Source organism: Vitis vinifera, chromosome 10, assembly GCF_030704535.1.
Source record: "Vitis vinifera cultivar Pinot Noir 40024 chromosome 10, ASM3070453v1".
Lineage (NCBI taxonomy): Eukaryota > Viridiplantae > Streptophyta > Magnoliopsida > Vitales > Vitaceae > Vitis > Vitis vinifera.
In genome coordinates, this window is record NC_081814.1 from 8,658,345 (window position 1) to 8,676,608 (window position 18,264).

Here is an 18,264-nt window from a genome sequence, read left to right on the forward strand (position 1 = left end):
TTTAAAAACATGTTAAAAATATTTTAGATTTTAAACATCGTATCCTTGATCAAAATCTCATAAACAAGTTCTTCCTAGACTTTACTTTTTTTTTTTTCCTTTTTTCTTTTTCGTCAAATATTTGTTATTCAAGGTCTTCATTTCAATATAGAAGTAAACTCTCCAAATTTATGACCCTCTATTAAAATTAGAAAATAATTTTTTAAAATAATTTTTAAAAACTATTTTTTAAAATTATTTTTAAAAACATTTTCGATAAGGCCTATTTAGTATTTACTCTCACATAAAATAAATTCATACTTTTGAAAAAGCTATTTTATTTTACAAAATCCCCACTTTGAACGCGTCAACGACCGACCGTCAAAGCCAGTGGCAGCCCGGTTGGCAGAAAGCAATCAATTTTCTCCGTGTGTTCCAGTCGTCGTCCGTGAAAGCAATTGCACAATTTCTTAAGGACTGATAATCAATTTCCGACCCAATATAGGCTGATCATGGCCTGGCTTTAAATTGATGGGATAGTCAAATCTTTTAATAATTTGGTCTCGTGTGAACAGAAGTGTGAAATATCGTGGGTGAATATAAAAATAAGAACGCAGAAAGACCGGGATTGACTGATGTCTCACTCTGAGAATTTGGAATCGAGTGGAAAGATATAAAGAAAAAAAGAAAGACGTTAATATTATAAAAAAAATGAAATAATTTTTTATTAAATCTTTTAAATTATTTAAATACAAAATAATAAAATATAAAAATGAAAAAAAATGAAATTAATTAATCAAATCTCATTGAATTGGTAAACATGCAAAGGAAATCGAATTAGAATATACTAATAAGTAGGATAAAGGTAAAAAAAAAAAAAAACACCCAATAATATTGATAATGTTTTTAAAAAGTATTTATAACATAAAAAAACTTTTTAAAATATAAAATATAAAATATTTAAAAATAAAGGTTGTTTGAAAATTATTATTTAGAATAGTTTTATATTCTCTTGAACTCAAAAAAAATATAGAAAACATGTTTAATAATTAAAAATTATTTTTTGTTTTTTATTCTTAAGAATAGAAAATAAGGTTTTTCTAGAAAACATTTTTTAATTGTTATCTATTATTTTCTAAGAGTTCCTTTAAAAAAATAATTATATAAACTTGTAAAATAATTAAAAATAAAACATTAGATATAAAAAATATTTTAAAACATATTTAAAAATATTTTAGATTTCTAAATATCACATCTCTAGTCAAAATGTCATAAACAAGTTTTTACATACTTAGACTTTACTTTTCCCCATTTTTTTCTTCCTGATCCATTATTTGTTCTTCAAGGTCTTTGTGTTGCCTGTACAAACAAATTCTTCAAATTTATGACCTTCTACTAAAATTAGAAAATAATTTTTAAAAATTGTTTTCAAAAACTATTTTTTAGAATTATTTTTGAAAACATTTACTCTAGACCTTAACTTAGTATTTAGTATTTTTAAAAACAGTTTTTGATAATAAAAAACTGTTTTCTATTTTTTATTTTTAAGAATATAAAATAAAATATTTTTAAAAAATAATTATATAAACATACAGAATAATTAAAAATAAAATACCAAATATAAAAATTATTTTAAAAATATATTAAAAATATTTTAGATTTCTAAACATCGTAGCCCTAGTCAAAATCTCATAAACAAAATTCTTCTATACGTATTACTTTTTTTCCTTTTTTTTCTTTTCGGTCAAATATTTGTTATTCAAGGTCTTCATTTCAATGTAGAAGTAAACTCTCCAAATTTATGACCTTCTACTAAAATTAAAAAATAATTTTTAAAAACTATTTTTTAAAATTATTTTGGAAAACATTTTCGATAAGCCCTAAGTATTTAGTATTTACTCTCACATAAAATAAATTCATATTTTTGAAAAAGCTATTTTTTTTTTTGCAAAATCCCCACTTTGAACGCGTCCACGACCGACCGTCAAAGCCAGTGGCAGGCCGGTTGGCAGAAAGCAATTGCACAATTTTCTCCATGTGTTCCAGTCGTCGTCCGTGATGCCCGGTTGGCACTTGGCAGGAAGCAATTGCACAATTTTCTCCATGTGGTCCAGTCGTGGTTGGGTGATACAGCATTACAACTCTTCCTAAAAGGAAGGCAGACAGACAGGAGGAGGAGATATCACTGACAAATCCTTACTCCAAAATATGCTGCAGTGGCGTCTTCTTCGTCTCTCTTTGATTACCATGTGTTTCTTGTGCCCACTGACATCTGCTCATCTGGATCGCCAAGAATGTAAGATGTTTCTGCCTCTCTATTACATTTTAAGTTAATATACTGACAGTACTTTCCTCCTGTAATGCAGTGGTTGCTCTGGCTAAAATCGTAAGAACAATGGGCGCCACCTTAAACTCAAGCGTTGATCCTTGCGAATCCAAAACCCTCGTCATCTCTGATTCCAAACCAGGCCTGGACCAGAACAAAGTTGTGTGCAATTGCCACCCCAATCCCTCAACTTGTCACATCACAATCCTGTACTCATTCCTTCTCTCTCTTCGCTTTCTCTTTTGCGTTTGGTTACCCAGAAAATGTGAGAGAAATATTCAAGTTTGTTGACTTCTTTTTTTTTGGTTCCTTCCTGATTTTTTTTAATTTTTGGTTTAATTTATTGCATTATAGAGTCCTCAGAATGTACAGTCTTCCTGGAACGCTTCCACCGCAATTGGTTGATCTTCCTTATCTCGAGGAACTGTGAGAGCCTCTGTAAACACTTATCTCTGTTGTTTATATGTGTATATACAGAATTTCAAAGCGTCATATATAAAACCATTTGAATTCATGCAGTGACCTTACTCGAAACTACCTTGAAGGTACGCTTCCAAAAGAATGGGCTACAATGAAGTTTCTGCGTTCTATGTAAGCTTGTTGGTCTCATTCAATTAGATAAACTAGAATTTCAGTTTCCTCTTTGATGTATCTTTTCTTGAACTTGACCACCAGAAATTTTTATGCAGTTCACTTGCAGCGAATCGCATAACAGGGGAAATCCCTAGGGAATGGGGGAGTTTTACAAATCTCACTAGCTTGTATGTCCCAATTTTGTAAATACATCGTGTTTTTAGCACTTGCTATCTCAATTTGTTTTGACAATGCCGTTCGGTTTTGTTCTGTTGCTGTGATTCCAATGAAACTTAAGGAGCCTTGAAGCTAACCGGTTGTCTGGAAATATTCCTGCGGAGCTTGGGAATTTGGTCAACTTAACAGTGCTGTAAGAAACATAATCTTTTATGGGTATTTAGTTTAGTTCTTCTTGCTATATTTAAAATTGCTTGGCGAGTATTGTTTTGCTCAATATTTGGTCGCTTCAAAACCATGGGTTTTTGCTCTCTTCTTGCTCTGAAAGGGTGAAAAGCTTTATTGACCTCAATAACGATTGTTCTTGAACTCTAAGATGCAAATTCTTATTTGTTTGTTAGTTTTCTTACCTTTTCTTTGCAATCAAAAGGACTGTTAGTGTTTGGTGCCTTTTTATGATTGCAGAATACTTTCATCCAATAAGTTTGTTGGAAACTTGCCAGAAAAACTTGCTGCGATGAAAAACTTGACTGATTTGTAAGTTCTCATTTATTTCTCTCTTTGTGACGAGCATAATCTCAGCAATATCTAACACCCTTAAGATACCTTTCATAATGTTATCTGCAGTAGGATAAGTGGTAACAACTTTAGTGGAAGCATACCTCAATTCATTGGCAACTGGACTCGACTCAAAAGGCTGTGAGATTCTTATCTAACAAATTGTGTTTCCTTGCATGCTTAAAGTGAACTTAAGGATACTGAGTCATACTTCTCTTTCTTCTACATTTTTTGCATCAACAAAGAGAACTATATGCGACTGGACTGGAAGGACCCATCCCCAATGGCATTTTTCATTTGGAAGCTTTGAATGACCTGTGAGTAAAAGGGAATTCTTGTACATATTTCCCAAGCCTCATGCCTTAATGGGTTTCTCTTTTTTGGTGAACAAAAACTAAAATGAAAAATGCAAATTCAGCATTCCCTAATTACTTTTTATGCAGGAGGATCACTGATATGAATGGGGCAAACTTTTTTCCTGAATATCTGCCTCACAAGGACTACATGAAAAACTTGTATGTTAAATACTCCCCTTAGTCATATGTGTTTCAGTGACGTTAAATATGTGCTATCACACAGAAGTGACCTGAACTTTGTCATCAGGGTTTTGAGAAATGTGAACATGTCTGGAAGTATTCCACCTATTATTTGGGAAATGAAGAAACTGAGTGTGCTGTAAGTGTGCTTCATCTATCACTATATACATGTTTAGAAATACGTTCCTGGTTTTAATCTATAATATCTATTTAACCATTAGACACTGGGATCAACCAGTTCCAAATCTATGATAAAACTGGAATCTGTATTAGAAAGTGACTATCACCCTTAATTCAATGAAACGCCCTAAAGGTGGATGAATAGGTGTGTTAAAACATTGGCTTGATCTTCTTTGGTTTAAAACCTAGTTGATTATCATCACCTGATATCAAGCCAAACACAATCAGATCTACCATATACCAACCAATCAAGAACCTTAAAACAACCTCTGGATGGAAACCACAGGGTTTCAAAATTACCTCAAGTTTCCTTTCAGTTCCTAACTAATAGGATATTAGGACATTCCTGGATAGAATTTTGGAAATTTAATATTGCATAAGCAGGGGCCTCAATCATGGTGTGTGCTCAATGATGATTGTGAAGCTTAGTTTAGATCCATTGTTTGCAAGCAAAGATAGATAACCGTAAGGTACCTGTCAATAGTTGTGGTCAGTGTTTGTGATTGCGAGTAGATAACATCAAGAGGGGCTTATGACAAAACTGACGTATCAACAATTTTCAAAAGGTGTCCAATACTTATATCTTCAAAAATATCTATCAATACCAGCTGACTGAAAGCATCCTTAGAGAATATAATATGTTTTTTCTGCTTCGTACATTCTGTATTATCTCTTTTATTGCTTATAATGCTGAAATTAAGTTCCTATCTATGACTATGTGATACAACCTTGGAAGACATAGGCCTGACTCCTTTTGTCCTGCAATCTTTTGTAGTGATGTCAGCTTGAACAGATTGAAAGGGAATTTCCCAAGCATTCCACATGTACCAGAATTCACGTAAGTAATTAAGTTTTGAAATTGATACCACAAAATGGGAATAACAATGTTCTAATGCTCAAAGTTTGAAAAATCAGTTTTTATCGCTGAAATATGGGTGAAAAATTGGTTGTTGGCGGTGGACAAAATGAAATATAATTGGTCTACAGAAAATGTTGGAGAAACTGCCGATATATCAACGAAATTTCGGTCAGGAGTGAAAATCGGCTGCGGGGATGATGCATGTGGGCAAAGGGCGGTCTCAAAAAATTGCTGACTTTTTTGAAAGCATTTTTTAATTATTTATTTTTAATTTATCTTTTATTTTAAATTTATATTATCATTTTATTTTAAATTTATATTATCATTTTATTTTTAACTATTTTTCATATTTATCTCATTAATCCTATTTTAAAAAATTAGTATCACTTCACTCTTTTATTTATTTATTTATCCTTTTAATTTTATTTAATTTGAAATATTTTTATTTTAAAATATTAAAAACATAATTTTACTCAAAAAATGCTACAATATAAAAAAAAAATGAAGTCCTAATATTTTATAAATTAAAATTAATTTGATAAGATAAATTATTAATAATTTTAATTATTTAAAATGTTAATAGAAAAAATTATCACCATAGATTTGTAATAAAATTTTAGAAATTAAATTTCAAATAAAATATTTTGTATAAATCAATTTAATTTTTTGTTTAAAATGTAATAAAACATGTTATAAAAGTATTTTTTAATTTTTAAAATAAATGAATATAATATATTAAAGGAATTTAAGCTAATTTTTTATAAAAATTTGATAAATATTATCTTTAATCGTACTTATGTCAATTACACTTATACAATAACTTTAATATGTGTATTCTTGCTTGTTTTATCATTTTTTTTTAATTTTTTAATCATTCCCATGAATTTTGAATAATTTTTGCCCCATTAATATTTTTATCAAAATATCCATCGATATTTCTGATATATCCGTAAAATCCAAGTATTGATATATCTATGTTTACCGATATTTCAAACCTTGGTAATGCTCAGTTTTATTATATCATGCTAAAACTATTATGTGGTTTCTTATTAGCTTTTTGGGTGGCAACATGCTATCTGGAACTGTACCGGACTCAATCTTAGATGAAGATAAATATATGTACGTTCTCAAACTTAGATGCTAGGATTCACTTTCTGTTTGTTTAATGTATTCTCATCTCTTTTTTTTTTTAGAACTTAATTATCCAATGTACTATTTAGTTATCTATTTACTGTGTTGGATGTTGTATTACTTGGAAGATAATATATACGCCTCAGCTTTTGTGATATCTTTTACCTAAAGTTAGCTCTAAGCTCTCTTCTCTGTACATGGATCATTCTGCCTGACATTTCACTTACAAATTTTAGACTGAACCTCCCTTAGATTGTAAAAGCTTTGAATGAAGTTCTACATCCTATATGATTCTCCTGTTTATCAGAATTACAGCTGAGGATAGTTGTAATATCCAAATCTAATGGTGAGGACCAAAGATTTCAAGTTCATCTCATCTTCTAATTGGCTTCTCTCCCCAATTTGTTATCCTTCTCTTTGGTTGCATTTGATGTTTTTAGTACAAGATGAGTCTGCATTATAACCTAAACCATGTTTCTAGTTTCTTGTGAAGTTGGGTTGGGTTTATTTTCAATTACCATCATTACCTGTAAGGTTCCTCTACATTTTGATGTGATGACTGTACTTCTCTCATATTTTCCATGTTTTCTCTTCTTTCAGATAGTCCTCTGATCCTCACCAACCATGAAAATGTTCACTGCTAGTAGTGTCTACTTAAGTTATTTTAGTATATGATATTTCAGAGTAATTTTAGCTTTGAATGTCAGACTGCTTTTAAGTTTCCAAATCCCATTTATCTTTTATACACTTCATATATAGCTTTTATCAGGAACTTGATATTTAGTTTCATTGTTTGCTTGCAGTGATCTTTCTTATAATAATGTTACTTGGCCATGTCAAAAGAATACTGTGTAAGAAAACTTATTCATAATGTTAGATTCAGTATATTTTCCCTCTTAACTTCTATAATTTGTTGACTTTTTAATTTCTAAACAGAAACATAAATTTCTATGGGTGCTCGTCTCAGACTGCCTCGTATGGTTCTTTCCCTCTCTCATTAAGATCTGTTCAATTCCAACTTGAGTGAGGCAAACTTTGAGCTTCAACTAATCTCTGGATGAGTTGAAGCCAATGTCAGAAACATTTATTCACTCACTTGAGCAAGAGAATTTTCTCTAGCTGTAACAATCTTTATTTATGGGTATGGCTTTCATTACATCTTCATATTGCATTTATAATGCTGACCTTTTGTTTTCCTTGTTAAATAGAAGTGGAATTCATCAATGCCCAAGTAAACCTAACTGTAAAAATAGTAAGTATTGATATCCAGGATTAAAAACAATGAATTCCCTTAAAATTAATTTTCTGATCTGCAAGTTTACCTTTGCATTTATTTTGCATTGTCTGTGCACCATTTTGAAAGTTCTGTCTCTTAAAACAGTATACTGGGGTTTCCTAAATTTGAGGAATAGGCAATAACACTCAGGCTCAGCAATTCAACATTTCTGTTGAGAAAAAAAAAAAAATGGAATCTAGGAAGATTGATAGAAATTACACCAAACAGAATGGAATGCACTTTTCATAACATCCTCTCTATTCATTCGGCTGAACTTCCTTTCAATGATTGGTTGTCAAAAAATGATAGTGATATACTTGTTTAACCATTGATTGTAGAAAAACAATCCTCATTGTTGTGTGCTCATGTGTGGATTATAGAAAATTAATGTAACTGTATCTTTGACCCTCTTGCGTCAAGTTGGATAAAAACATATAAAGCATGTACTTTCTGTTTAACCATTGATTGTGAAAAAATGATACCTCCATGTGCATAAATAGATAGATAGATAGATGGATGGATGGATGGGGAGGGAGGGAGGGATCATTTCAGCTCTTTGTGTTGGTTGGGATAAAAGTAATTAAAGCATGTATAATTGAAGAAATTTGAGAGAGAAAAAAACTTCTTTTTCTTTATTATTCAAATAGCTTCTATTATTGATATTTATACATGAATGATTAAGGTCATCTGTTTTAGAAAAGAAATCTAATCCTTGATTTTAGTAGAGAAAGTCTCTCATAAAATCAAGGAATAAGTTAAAAAAGGAAATACAACTAAATCACAGTTGTGACATAGCTATAACAGAGTTGTAGTTATAACACAGCTATTAATACTATTGTACATTCCAAATTTCCTCTGGATTTCCACATTCCTCTTCAATTTGGGTTGTAAATGTTGATCATGCCCAGCTTGGATCTCAAATCTTCGAAGTTGGTTCTAGAAAGCACCTTGGTAAGGATGTTTACTATATGAAGAGTTGTTGGAGTGTAAACCAATGAAATTGTCGTTTCTTCGACCATCTCCTTGATAAAATGATGATCTATTTCCATATGCTTTGTTTGATCATTATGAACCGAGTTCTTAACGATACTTATGGTAGTTTGATTTCATAGAACATCTTTATAGAATTTTCTACTGGAATTTGAAGCTCATTTAGGAGTCTCTTTAATCGCATTCCATCACAGATTCCATGTGTCATAACTCTAAATTCTGCTTCTACGCTGCTCTGAACTACAACAAACTGTTTTTTGTTCCACCAAGTAACCAAATTCCCCCATATATAGGTGAAATATCTTAAGGTTGATCTTCAATTAGTTATGGAGCCAACACAGTCTTCACCGAAAAAAAATCTCAATGTTTTTCCTTTATGTTCTATTGAAGTAGAATCCTTTTCCTAGAGTCATTTTTAGTTATCTTAGAATATGATACACAGTTTCATAGATTCCTCAATTGGATTGTTCATTAATTAGCTAATTACACTTACTGAAAAAACAATATCTGGTCTTATGTGAGAGATAGATTAGTTTCCCCACAAGTCTTTGATATGTCCCTTTATCCACCAAAGCACTCCCTTTTATAATTCCTAGTTTAGTAGTGTAGTCCATAGGTGTGTCTACAAGTTTACAACCAAGCATCCTAGTCTCCTTTAGCAAGTCTAGAACATACTTTGGGAGATTGCAATACCCATTTTTTATCTAGTAATTTTCATCCCAAGAAAATTTTTGAGATTTTCCAAGTCTTTAACTTCGAACTCATGGACAAGATAATTCTTGAGTTTGACTATTTCTTCCTCATGATCTCGATCAGGATTATGTCATCCATATAGGCAATGATAACAACAATTCTTTCCTCGAGTGTGTATTTTAGTCAGACTAACATTGGGAGTAACCAAACCTCTTTACGACCTTGGTAAAACGATCAAACCAAGCTTGAGGAAATTATTTGAGACCATATAGGGAATTTTTTAGTCTACTGATTTTGTTAATGTTTGTGAATAATGATGAAAAGAGTTTTTTAAGACAAGAAATTAAGATATCTTAGATGATAATGCCACAACATAACATCATTATCTTTATTTGAATTAAAAGAAAAAAAAAAGACTGTTTTCACCAATTGTCAGTTGGGGTTGTCTTTTTATATAATCGGTCACTTTGAAGATATAGAGTCCTGAACATATCTCAATAATACCTATTGTCTTTGTTGAATTCAAATCCTAAAAAACACAATGGTGTAGGAAAAATTTAGTAACACAGTTCTTTTCCTAAGTAAGTTTACTAATGGATAACAAATTGCAATCCAAGTTTGGAACCAAAAGAACAGACTCAAGAGTTAGGTCCTTAGAGATGACAACAAAACCCATACCACCACCTTTGAGAAAGAACCATCGATTCTACAAACAGTATAATTCCCAAAATAAGGTGTGGAATTTTGAAAATTTGTGGCATCTTCAGTTATGTGATCAAAAGCTTCGGAGTTAATAATTTAATGACTCAGATCCAATGATAGAATTAGAGGAATTTGCCCCTTGTTGGGACTAGGTGAACATTTTTTGCAATAGTTCCAATTGCTCTTTGCTGAATGGATTGGAATTAGGTGGTGTTGGGTTGTCCTCAATGGTGACATGGTGTCCTTGTCTTTCTCTATCATTTTAAGGATGTGACAGCTTCTAATCCACTGGTTTCCCATGGATTTTCCACCATGTGTCCTTGGTGTGACCTTGTTTTCGACAATGACCACACTAAGGTCTCCTTTTTCTTGGTCGGTTGTCATTAGAAGGACAGAGAGGACCCTGAGTTGTTAGGGCTGAACTCTTGGTGACAGGTTGGTTGGTTTGTGACCTCAGCATAACTTTCTTTCTACTTTCTTCTTGGCTTACTTCTGAGGCAACTTCTCGAATATTAGGTAAAGGTTTAGTTCCTAATATTTTGCCTCAAACTTCATTCAAATTTTTGTTTAGTGCTAATAAAAATTTGTAGGTTCATTTCTTCAACGATCTTCTTGTATTTGATTGCATTAGTTGAGCAGTCCCATTTGGTGGTTTTGAACATGTCTAGTTTCCGCCAATAGCAAGTTAGAAGACTGAAATATTGAGTGGCAAAAGAATCACCTTGGCATAAACCATGGAGGATCCCTTCTATTTCAAATGTCTCTATTGTGTCTTCTATATCATAATAAGTCTCCCTTGCTACTTCCCAAATTTCTTGCACCATTTAATTAAGTATAAAATTTTTCCTTATGTCATTGTTCATTGAGTTAATTAGCCAAGACATAACTATATTATTCTTAGCCTTCCATCTTTTGAATTTTGGGTCTTCTTTCATAGGCCGAGGTACTGCACCAGTAAGGTAGTCATCCTTCCCTCTACCGCATATGAACATCATGACTGCGTGAGACCACTGAAGATGGTTCTACCCATTTAATTTGTGTCCAATATGAGGAGAGTAGCACCATCCAATCCTCCATTGTTGCTCAAAATATGAGCTTCTTGAGTGGAGGTGACTTCTAAGGTTGAGGAGTCCTTCTTGGTGGTCATTCCATATTTGGTTATGGACGGATTAAACGGTTCAGATTAAACTCTAATACCATGAAGAAATTTGAAGGAGAAGAAAAAACTTCTTTTTCTCTATTATTCAAATAGATTATAATATTGATATTTATACATGAATGGTTGAGGTTATGTCTTAGAAAGGAAATCTAATCCTTGATTTTAAGAGAGAAAATCTCTCATACAATCAGGGAATAAGTTAAGAGTAGGAAATACAACTAAACCACAACTATAGTTGTAACACAGTTGTAACTACAACATAGTTGTAACACAGCTGTTAATATAACTGTACATTTCAGATTTCCACACAGTTGTGCTATAGCTGTGTCATAGCTGTTAAGACAGTTGTACATTCCGGATTTCCTCCAGATTCCCACAACAATCTGTCTAACCATTGACTTTAAAAAAATGATGTGTTCTGTATTGGTCCAATAACACGTTCTCAGAAACAAAATGGCACATGCATTCTCAGTTTTGGTTTAATTTATGCATGCAGTTTTCTTTGTGGATGAACATAAATAGCTGAGATTGAACACCTCAAAATTTCCAACAGTAATTTTAATGTTACTATTAGTATTAATTTGATATTTCCATATATGACAGAGTATCACTCATTCCATATAAACTGTGGGGGAGAAAATGTAACCATTACGGATAATTCTGGGAAATTCTCCTATGACGGAGATGATTATGTAGGAAGTGCATCAACAAATTATGTCAGTGGCTCAAATTGGGGATATAGCAGCACAGGCGTCTACATGGATAATGATAAGAAAGCTCCCATGTTTACCATATCTAACTCCTCTAAGCTTTCAATGGATTGCTCAGAGTTATATATGACGGCACGTAGAGCTCCCACCTCCCTCATCTATTATGGATTTTGTCTAGAAAATGGGGAATACACTGTGAGACTCCACTTTGCAGAGATAGAAATTACAGATAATGAAGCGTATCGTAGTCTTGGACAGCGCATATTTGACATTTATATTCAGGTAATCAATTATGCTATAGTAAGAATATGTTTCTTCCATTCTAAGGAGACTTTTTGATCTTGAACCTTTTTATTCAGGGGAAGTTAGAATGGAAGGATTTCAATATCATGGAAGAAGCAAACGGAACTGGTAAACCAGTCACAAAACAAATTAATGTTGCTGTGACTGATAATATGCTAGAGATCCGCTTGTATTGGGCAGGGAAAGGGACTACATCCATTCCTAAGAAAGGAACATATGGTCCTCTTATATCTGCTATTTCTGCATGTCACAGTATGTTATCTATTTCTGACCCTTTCCTTTAAATACTGCTACTATTGCTGCTGGTGCTACTTCAACTGATAGTTTTGTGTTTCTGTTTGATGTTGAATTTTCCTCACTGTGACTGAAGTAATCTGGCCTGGGCATTGTGTTTCTGTTATAAAGAGAAGAACTAAAACATAAGAGATGTAAAAGTTGCAATCCCATTTTAAGGAAGCTAACAAAGGCCTTTTTATTTTTTAATGTTTGACCACTGATTTGGACAGATAAAAGAGGCTATGGTGAAATAAGATATTTGAATGTCAAAATTGTCCTTACATAAATGACGGTCCAAGGATTAGGCAATTTTAGCTTTTGTTGCCTTATTTAAGTGCATTGTCCTTTTTATGGGAAGCAGAACTTGTCTAGATGGTGTCACTTTCGTAAATCAATTTGAGTTATGGCTTCTGTATTGTGGACTTGGTTTTTTTTTATTGTTATTATTATTTATTTATTATTATTATTATTATTATAATAATTTCATACTGAATCAATGAACACAAGTTTGTTAAGTATTTCTTGACTCTTACATCATCTGATAAGCTTGGTATTTTGTTTACTTCAGGTTCTGTACCTTGTGCAGGTGAGACTTAGAGAACTATTATAATGGTTGATTTATTTCATTTTATTTTTATTTTTCTGGATATTAATGTTAACCTTTTGGTTGTTTCATCTTACTTGGAGAATAGAAAGTCCCCTCTTGGTGAGCACAAAAGCGAGCAAGAAGAGAAAATTTTCCGTCATTGTTGGAGCTGTCACTTCACTGTTATGCCTGATTTTATTTGTTCTGGGTGTCCTTTGTTGGCGACACTATTTGGGTGACAAAAACACAAGGGAAAGAGGTGTTGGCTAAATTCTCTGCATAATGAATGTCTGCTTTCTGTCACAAATTTGTTGGTTGATTATGTCTTTTGAATCATTCTTCTGAATCAAATATACCCTCCTTTCACTAAGTCTCTAACGATGCTATTGGCAGAACTTAGAGGGCTGGATCTGCAAATAGGTTCCTTTACTTTGAGACAAATAAAAGCTGCGACGAACAACTTTGATTCTGCAAACAAGATTGGAGAAGGTGGTTTTGGATCTGTATTCAAGGTATTCTAGGCTTTCTAGCTAACATTGTTCAATTGAATATCCCAATTATTTAAAGAAAAACTAAAACGAATGTCCTACTTGAATATTGGACATTGCTTACATGTGATGTGGCCTTGAGGTCCTTCTGTCTAGATAGCTTGCACTTTGACCATACATTTGAGCACATATCTTAATGTTGTAGATGACTTGAAGGATTCACATGCTATATGCATGGAATTTAGCATATGAATGTTAATACTGAGATGGAGAGAACATAACAAATGTGATCCCTAGTGGGAGAAGTTAAGAGAAAAATGTGGATGGAGCTGCAGTTACATGTGGCTCCCATTTTTCGTTAACAATTTTCTATTTTATATGACTTATTTTGTTTCTTAGTGTCAAAGCAGGAATCATTATTTGCAATGATTCAAATCTGTGAGAAGAGGAAAAAACTTTCTTGATAATACGGTTACATATGAATGTGCATTTGTACCACCAATGCAGGGTCAACTATCAGATGGCACTCTTATTGCAGTGAAGCAGCTCTCTTCTAAGTCAAGGCAAGGGTACCGTGAATTTGTGAATGAGATTGGCTTGATTTCTGCTTTGCAACACCCAAATCTTGTGAAGCTTTATGGATGCTGTACTGAAGGAAACCAATTACTGCTGGTGTATGAGTACATGGAAAATAATTCTCTTGCTTATGCTCTTTTTGACAAAAATGGTAACATAGCTTCTCTGTAGTCTGTAGAAAAATGATATATAGCATCTGAAATAAGCATATATAAAATGTCTAAACCATTTTTTTTTTTCATTGTTGCTAGATGCAAAAACAAGTGCTTTAAAACTGGACTGGGCAACAAGACAAAAGATATGTGTTGGGATAGCCAGAGGCATAGCATTTCTCCAGGAAGAATCAACTCTCAAGATTGTTCACAGGGATATCAAAGCTACAAATGTACTGCTTGATGAGGATCTAAATGCTAAGATATCAGACTTTGGATTAGCTAGGCTTAATGGAGAGGAGAGCACCCACATTAGCACTCGAGTTGCTGGAACCATGTGAGTTACAATCTGTAGAAATACTTTCTGTGATTTTATTTATTTTTGGTCATGTAATCAATTTTCAAAGGTGGTAATTCAAAGAATACTGTTTGTTTTTAGAGGATACATGGCTCCTGAATATGCACTCTGGGGATATCTGACAAATAAGGCAGACATTTACAGCTTTGGGGTGGTTGCTTTAGAAATTGTCAGTGGGAAGAACAACACAAGTTACAAGCCAGAAAACGAATGTGTTTGTCTTCTTGATTTGGTAATTTATGTAGGAACATTAGGCATTAAGGCTGTCTTTACAATCTTGATTGTTGCTACTTCTTTTAAATTGCTGCACTAATTTCTATTGCAGGCCTTTGTTTTGCAACAAAGAGGTAGCTTAATGGAGATAGTAGATCCAAAGTTAGGGTCTGAATTCAACCAGGATGAGGCTGAAAGGATGATTAAAGTAGCTCTCTTGTGCACCAATGCATCTCCTACACTAAGGCCTACTATGTCAGCAGTGGTAAGCATGCTTGAAGGACAAACTGTTGTTCAGGATGTGATTTCAGATCCTGGCATCTACAATGATGATTTAAGATTTAGACCCCTCAGAGACCAACAGCAACAGATGCAAAATCAGAGTTTAAGTAGAAGCCAGCCTCCTAATCTGCCATCAGATGGAATATAGATTGGTGGTTCTTCCTCCAGAGTTGAGGCTTGAAGTTTCTGCCATGCATGTGATACAATTGAGGTTTGGATTTTCAATGGCTTGGACTTAAGTATTGCTCAATATTTCCTTTGTCTGTTGGGAATTCATCATGTACAAGAAGCAATATTTTTCGAACTTTCATACTAAATTATTTTTTAAGTTATAAGTTCTTTGACGAAAATTAGTTAAATAATTATGTAACCACAACTTCTTGGCTATGTACAATACAGAGTGAGTGCAAATAAGGTATCTACTATGAGATGTTGAATTGATATTTTACCCAAAAATCATGGTTTTGACATTTACAATAATTACAAATGATCCGGTTTCTATAAAAGTATGAACTGATAACATCAACTCAACTATAGTTTGCTTTTGTGACCCCCAAGATTGAGCTTCCATCTTGGATGCCAATTTTAGAGTGATGACTTTGAAATTACCAATAAGGTAATGATTTGGTGAGAAAGTAAGCAAGTTGATCTAAGGTGTGAAACTGGAGATAGATTAAGATACTCTTTTGACTCTTGATTGCGGATGAAATAGAAATCAATGGTGATATCTTTTATTAGGAAGTGAAAGGTGAGGTTCGCATGGAGATACATTGTCCCGACATTATCATAGTATATTTTGATGGGTTGCAAAACAAGACATGAGGTTCACGAGACAAATTTTGCACCCAACTTACCTTAACAGTGATTAAAGTGATGACACACATTTGACCACAATGGAGGATTTTGCCTTAATAGTTAATATCATGTTACACAATCAATTTCTTGAAAGCTTTAGCTTATAAGATTGGGTCGATAATGTATATTATGTTCTCTAATACTTTTCCTCTCATTTGATGTCATACCCACACAAGGAGAGATATTGACCCATGGATAAACAAAGCATGAATAACTTTCATTAGGGTTATAGGTGGGCTTAAATGGTGTTTGTTTTTTTATTAAATAAAAAAACCAAATTTAGTTGTCGGTGTAACACGCGTGAGCCCTTATATCAAGTTAGACAAATAATGTTTTGAAACCTTAAATTTGTAGAATTTGAACTCACGATACATTATACTTTTTATGACCAATCCTCACATGTAGCCCCATACCGATACGTGAAGAGATACACGAGTATACTGCACCCTAAAGTCATGGAATGAAAATATAAAATAATTAGAATGTTTTTCCTGGTAAAAATTTGCTTAGAATGTCTCTAGTAGGAAAAAATTTTCCCTTTCCTTGCTTGGATCAGTCACACTAGGGCTTATCTGGAATGGTCGTAGATTTACAAGATGACTTAGTTAAACCTGCTGCGGTTCAATGGTTCAAATGAGTTTCTTTCATCACAAAGGCACCGTAGCACACTCTACATATGTCCCTAGATTTGATGTATTGAGACCTTATAGGAAATGATATCTGTGAAAAAGTTGAAGAGAAGAGAATAAAATCATTGAGAAATACAATTTTTTTTTTTTTTTATACCAGAGAGATTTTAGGAGGAGCTTGGAGACAAAGCCTGAGAGAGAAGACAACTAGAGGGAAGAGCACTTGAGCTAGGAAAGGAGAACTGATTAGAGAGAGGAATAACCACACAAAAGAATCGCCTTGACAGAAGAAGCTACGTGTATTGTTTCTACAAGCTATCATATTTTTTATGTCCATGCCATTTTATTGTGTTTTCTGAGTATCATGAGATTCTATTTTGATGTCTGAACGTGTTTATTGAGGACTCTCATTTGTTTTTATGGAATTTGAGCTTGCTTGTACACACCTTATGCTTAATTCCCAACCTGTTTTGTAGCCTATATTTTGAGATTTTACATGAGATATTTGGCTTTCACGTATTGATTTCTTTTTATCATTTGAGCTCCATCTTGGCCTACCCCCTACATCCAAGTTCAATGACGAAAGCATGAAACGTGGTTTGTATGGTTTCATTTTTACTTCCTATTTTTGGTGCCCCGTTCTTGCTGTTTCCCCTGTTTCTGGCTCACAATGGAAGATGGTCACTCTTTCTAGAGGGTTAAAGTGAACTGGGCAGAATTAGGTTGTAGACAATGAGTTTTACAAAGAAGCAAAGAGAATAAGCAAACGGATGAGGTTTATAGGTTTCTAATTTGCATGCTTTTTGTGATCGGAAGAAATGACACTAGCCCTATTATGATAAGGAAATTCATGCGGTGGCGACAACGGAAGAATTCTTTAGGAAGAACCTGATCTTTGTGCCCGCATTGGATGGGAAATGAAAAAGACCCAATGGACTCGCTTGCAAAGAAGATAATAGTCAAGGTGATGTGGGATAGTCTCTACGCGGATTCCCAAGTTGGAATAGATGAGAAGATGAGAGCACTTTTGGGGGGTTGGTTGACTAAGTCCATCACAAATTAGAACCTTGCCTGAGATGGAGAAACTTACTTGCCCCACTAGCTGTCCCATAGCCAATGATTTCCTACGCCATGCAAGGCCCACAAGACCTTTTGTAAAACCTACCCATCCACCATAATCATTACCGACTGCCCATACCCCTTATCATTCATGTCCTAGACTATTAATACCATCATACTCATTTTATCTAACTCCTGTACATATAAATTCCTTAAATGATTCATTTCAATGTTAAAGCAAAACCAACAAACTTTAATTTACCACGTACAGTAACCACATGTCATCTTTTTTTTTTTTCTTTTTTTTTTTAAATTTTTAATGTTAAAAGTTTTGTTTTTTTTTTTATATCCTCAAATAACTCTTTAAAATTTCCTAAAATTCCAAAGTTCCCAATTTATTTATTTCTTTATTTTAAAAATACCATTTTCGAAATAATTTTTTTTAAAATTTGATTTTAAATTTAGTTTACAAACTTTAATTCTCAAAATTCACTTTTCCAAAACTCCATTTTTAAAATTTAATTCTTCAAAATTCAATTCTCGAAATAATTTTTAAAAATTCTAATTTTAAGTTTAACTTCCTAGGATTCAAATTTTTAAATTTAATTTTCCAAAAACCCTACAATTCCGAATTTAAT

General features: G+C 33.0%; 1 protein-coding gene across 5 annotated transcripts; it reads left to right on the forward strand.

Moving 5' to 3' along the window:
• The first annotated feature begins 1,982 nt into the window (after nucleotides 1–1,982).
• On the forward strand, nucleotides 1,983–15,467 carry LOC100256593 (probable LRR receptor-like serine/threonine-protein kinase At1g29720). 5 transcript variants are annotated; one of them, XM_010657281.3, is made up of 25 exons: nucleotides 1,984–2,275; nucleotides 2,346–2,514; nucleotides 2,660–2,731; nucleotides 2,825–2,896; nucleotides 2,995–3,066; nucleotides 3,177–3,248; nucleotides 3,521–3,592; nucleotides 3,683–3,754; nucleotides 3,859–3,930; nucleotides 4,057–4,128; nucleotides 4,217–4,288; nucleotides 5,105–5,167; nucleotides 6,242–6,307; nucleotides 7,123–7,170; nucleotides 7,256–7,294; nucleotides 7,528–7,571; nucleotides 11,743–12,131; nucleotides 12,209–12,404; nucleotides 12,997–13,014; nucleotides 13,121–13,273; nucleotides 13,408–13,526; nucleotides 14,010–14,229; nucleotides 14,330–14,567; nucleotides 14,670–14,820; nucleotides 14,914–15,467. In XM_010657281.3, exons 1-25 carry the CDS (start codon nucleotides 2,188–2,190, stop codon nucleotides 15,229–15,231), a joined length of 2,967 nt encoding a protein of 988 aa, XP_010655583.1. In that variant the 5' UTR covers nucleotides 1,984–2,187; the 3' UTR covers nucleotides 15,232–15,467. The 5 variants fall into 5 exon arrangements, with proteins under 5 accessions (XP_019078214.1, XP_010655583.1, XP_010655584.1 ...); XM_019222669.2 differs by lacking the exon at nucleotides 12,997–13,014 and having other exon boundaries at nucleotides 1,983–2,275; XM_010657282.3 differs by lacking the exon at nucleotides 7,256–7,294.
• The last annotated feature ends 2,797 nt before the right edge of the window (nucleotides 15,468–18,264 follow it).

Coding starts and splice junctions, on each gene's coding strand:
- LOC100256593 (XM_010657281.3), top strand. CDS start 2,188: ATGCTGCAGTGGCGTCTTCTTCGTCTCTCTTTGATTACCATGTGTTTC. Junction 2,897..2,994: donor ATGAAGTTTCTGCGTTCTAT/GTAAGCTTGTTG, acceptor ATTTTTATGCAG/TTCACTTGCAGCGAATCGCA. Junction 4,289..5,104: donor ATGAAGAAACTGAGTGTGCT/GTAAGTGTGCTT, acceptor AATCTTTTGTAG/TGATGTCAGCTTGAACAGAT.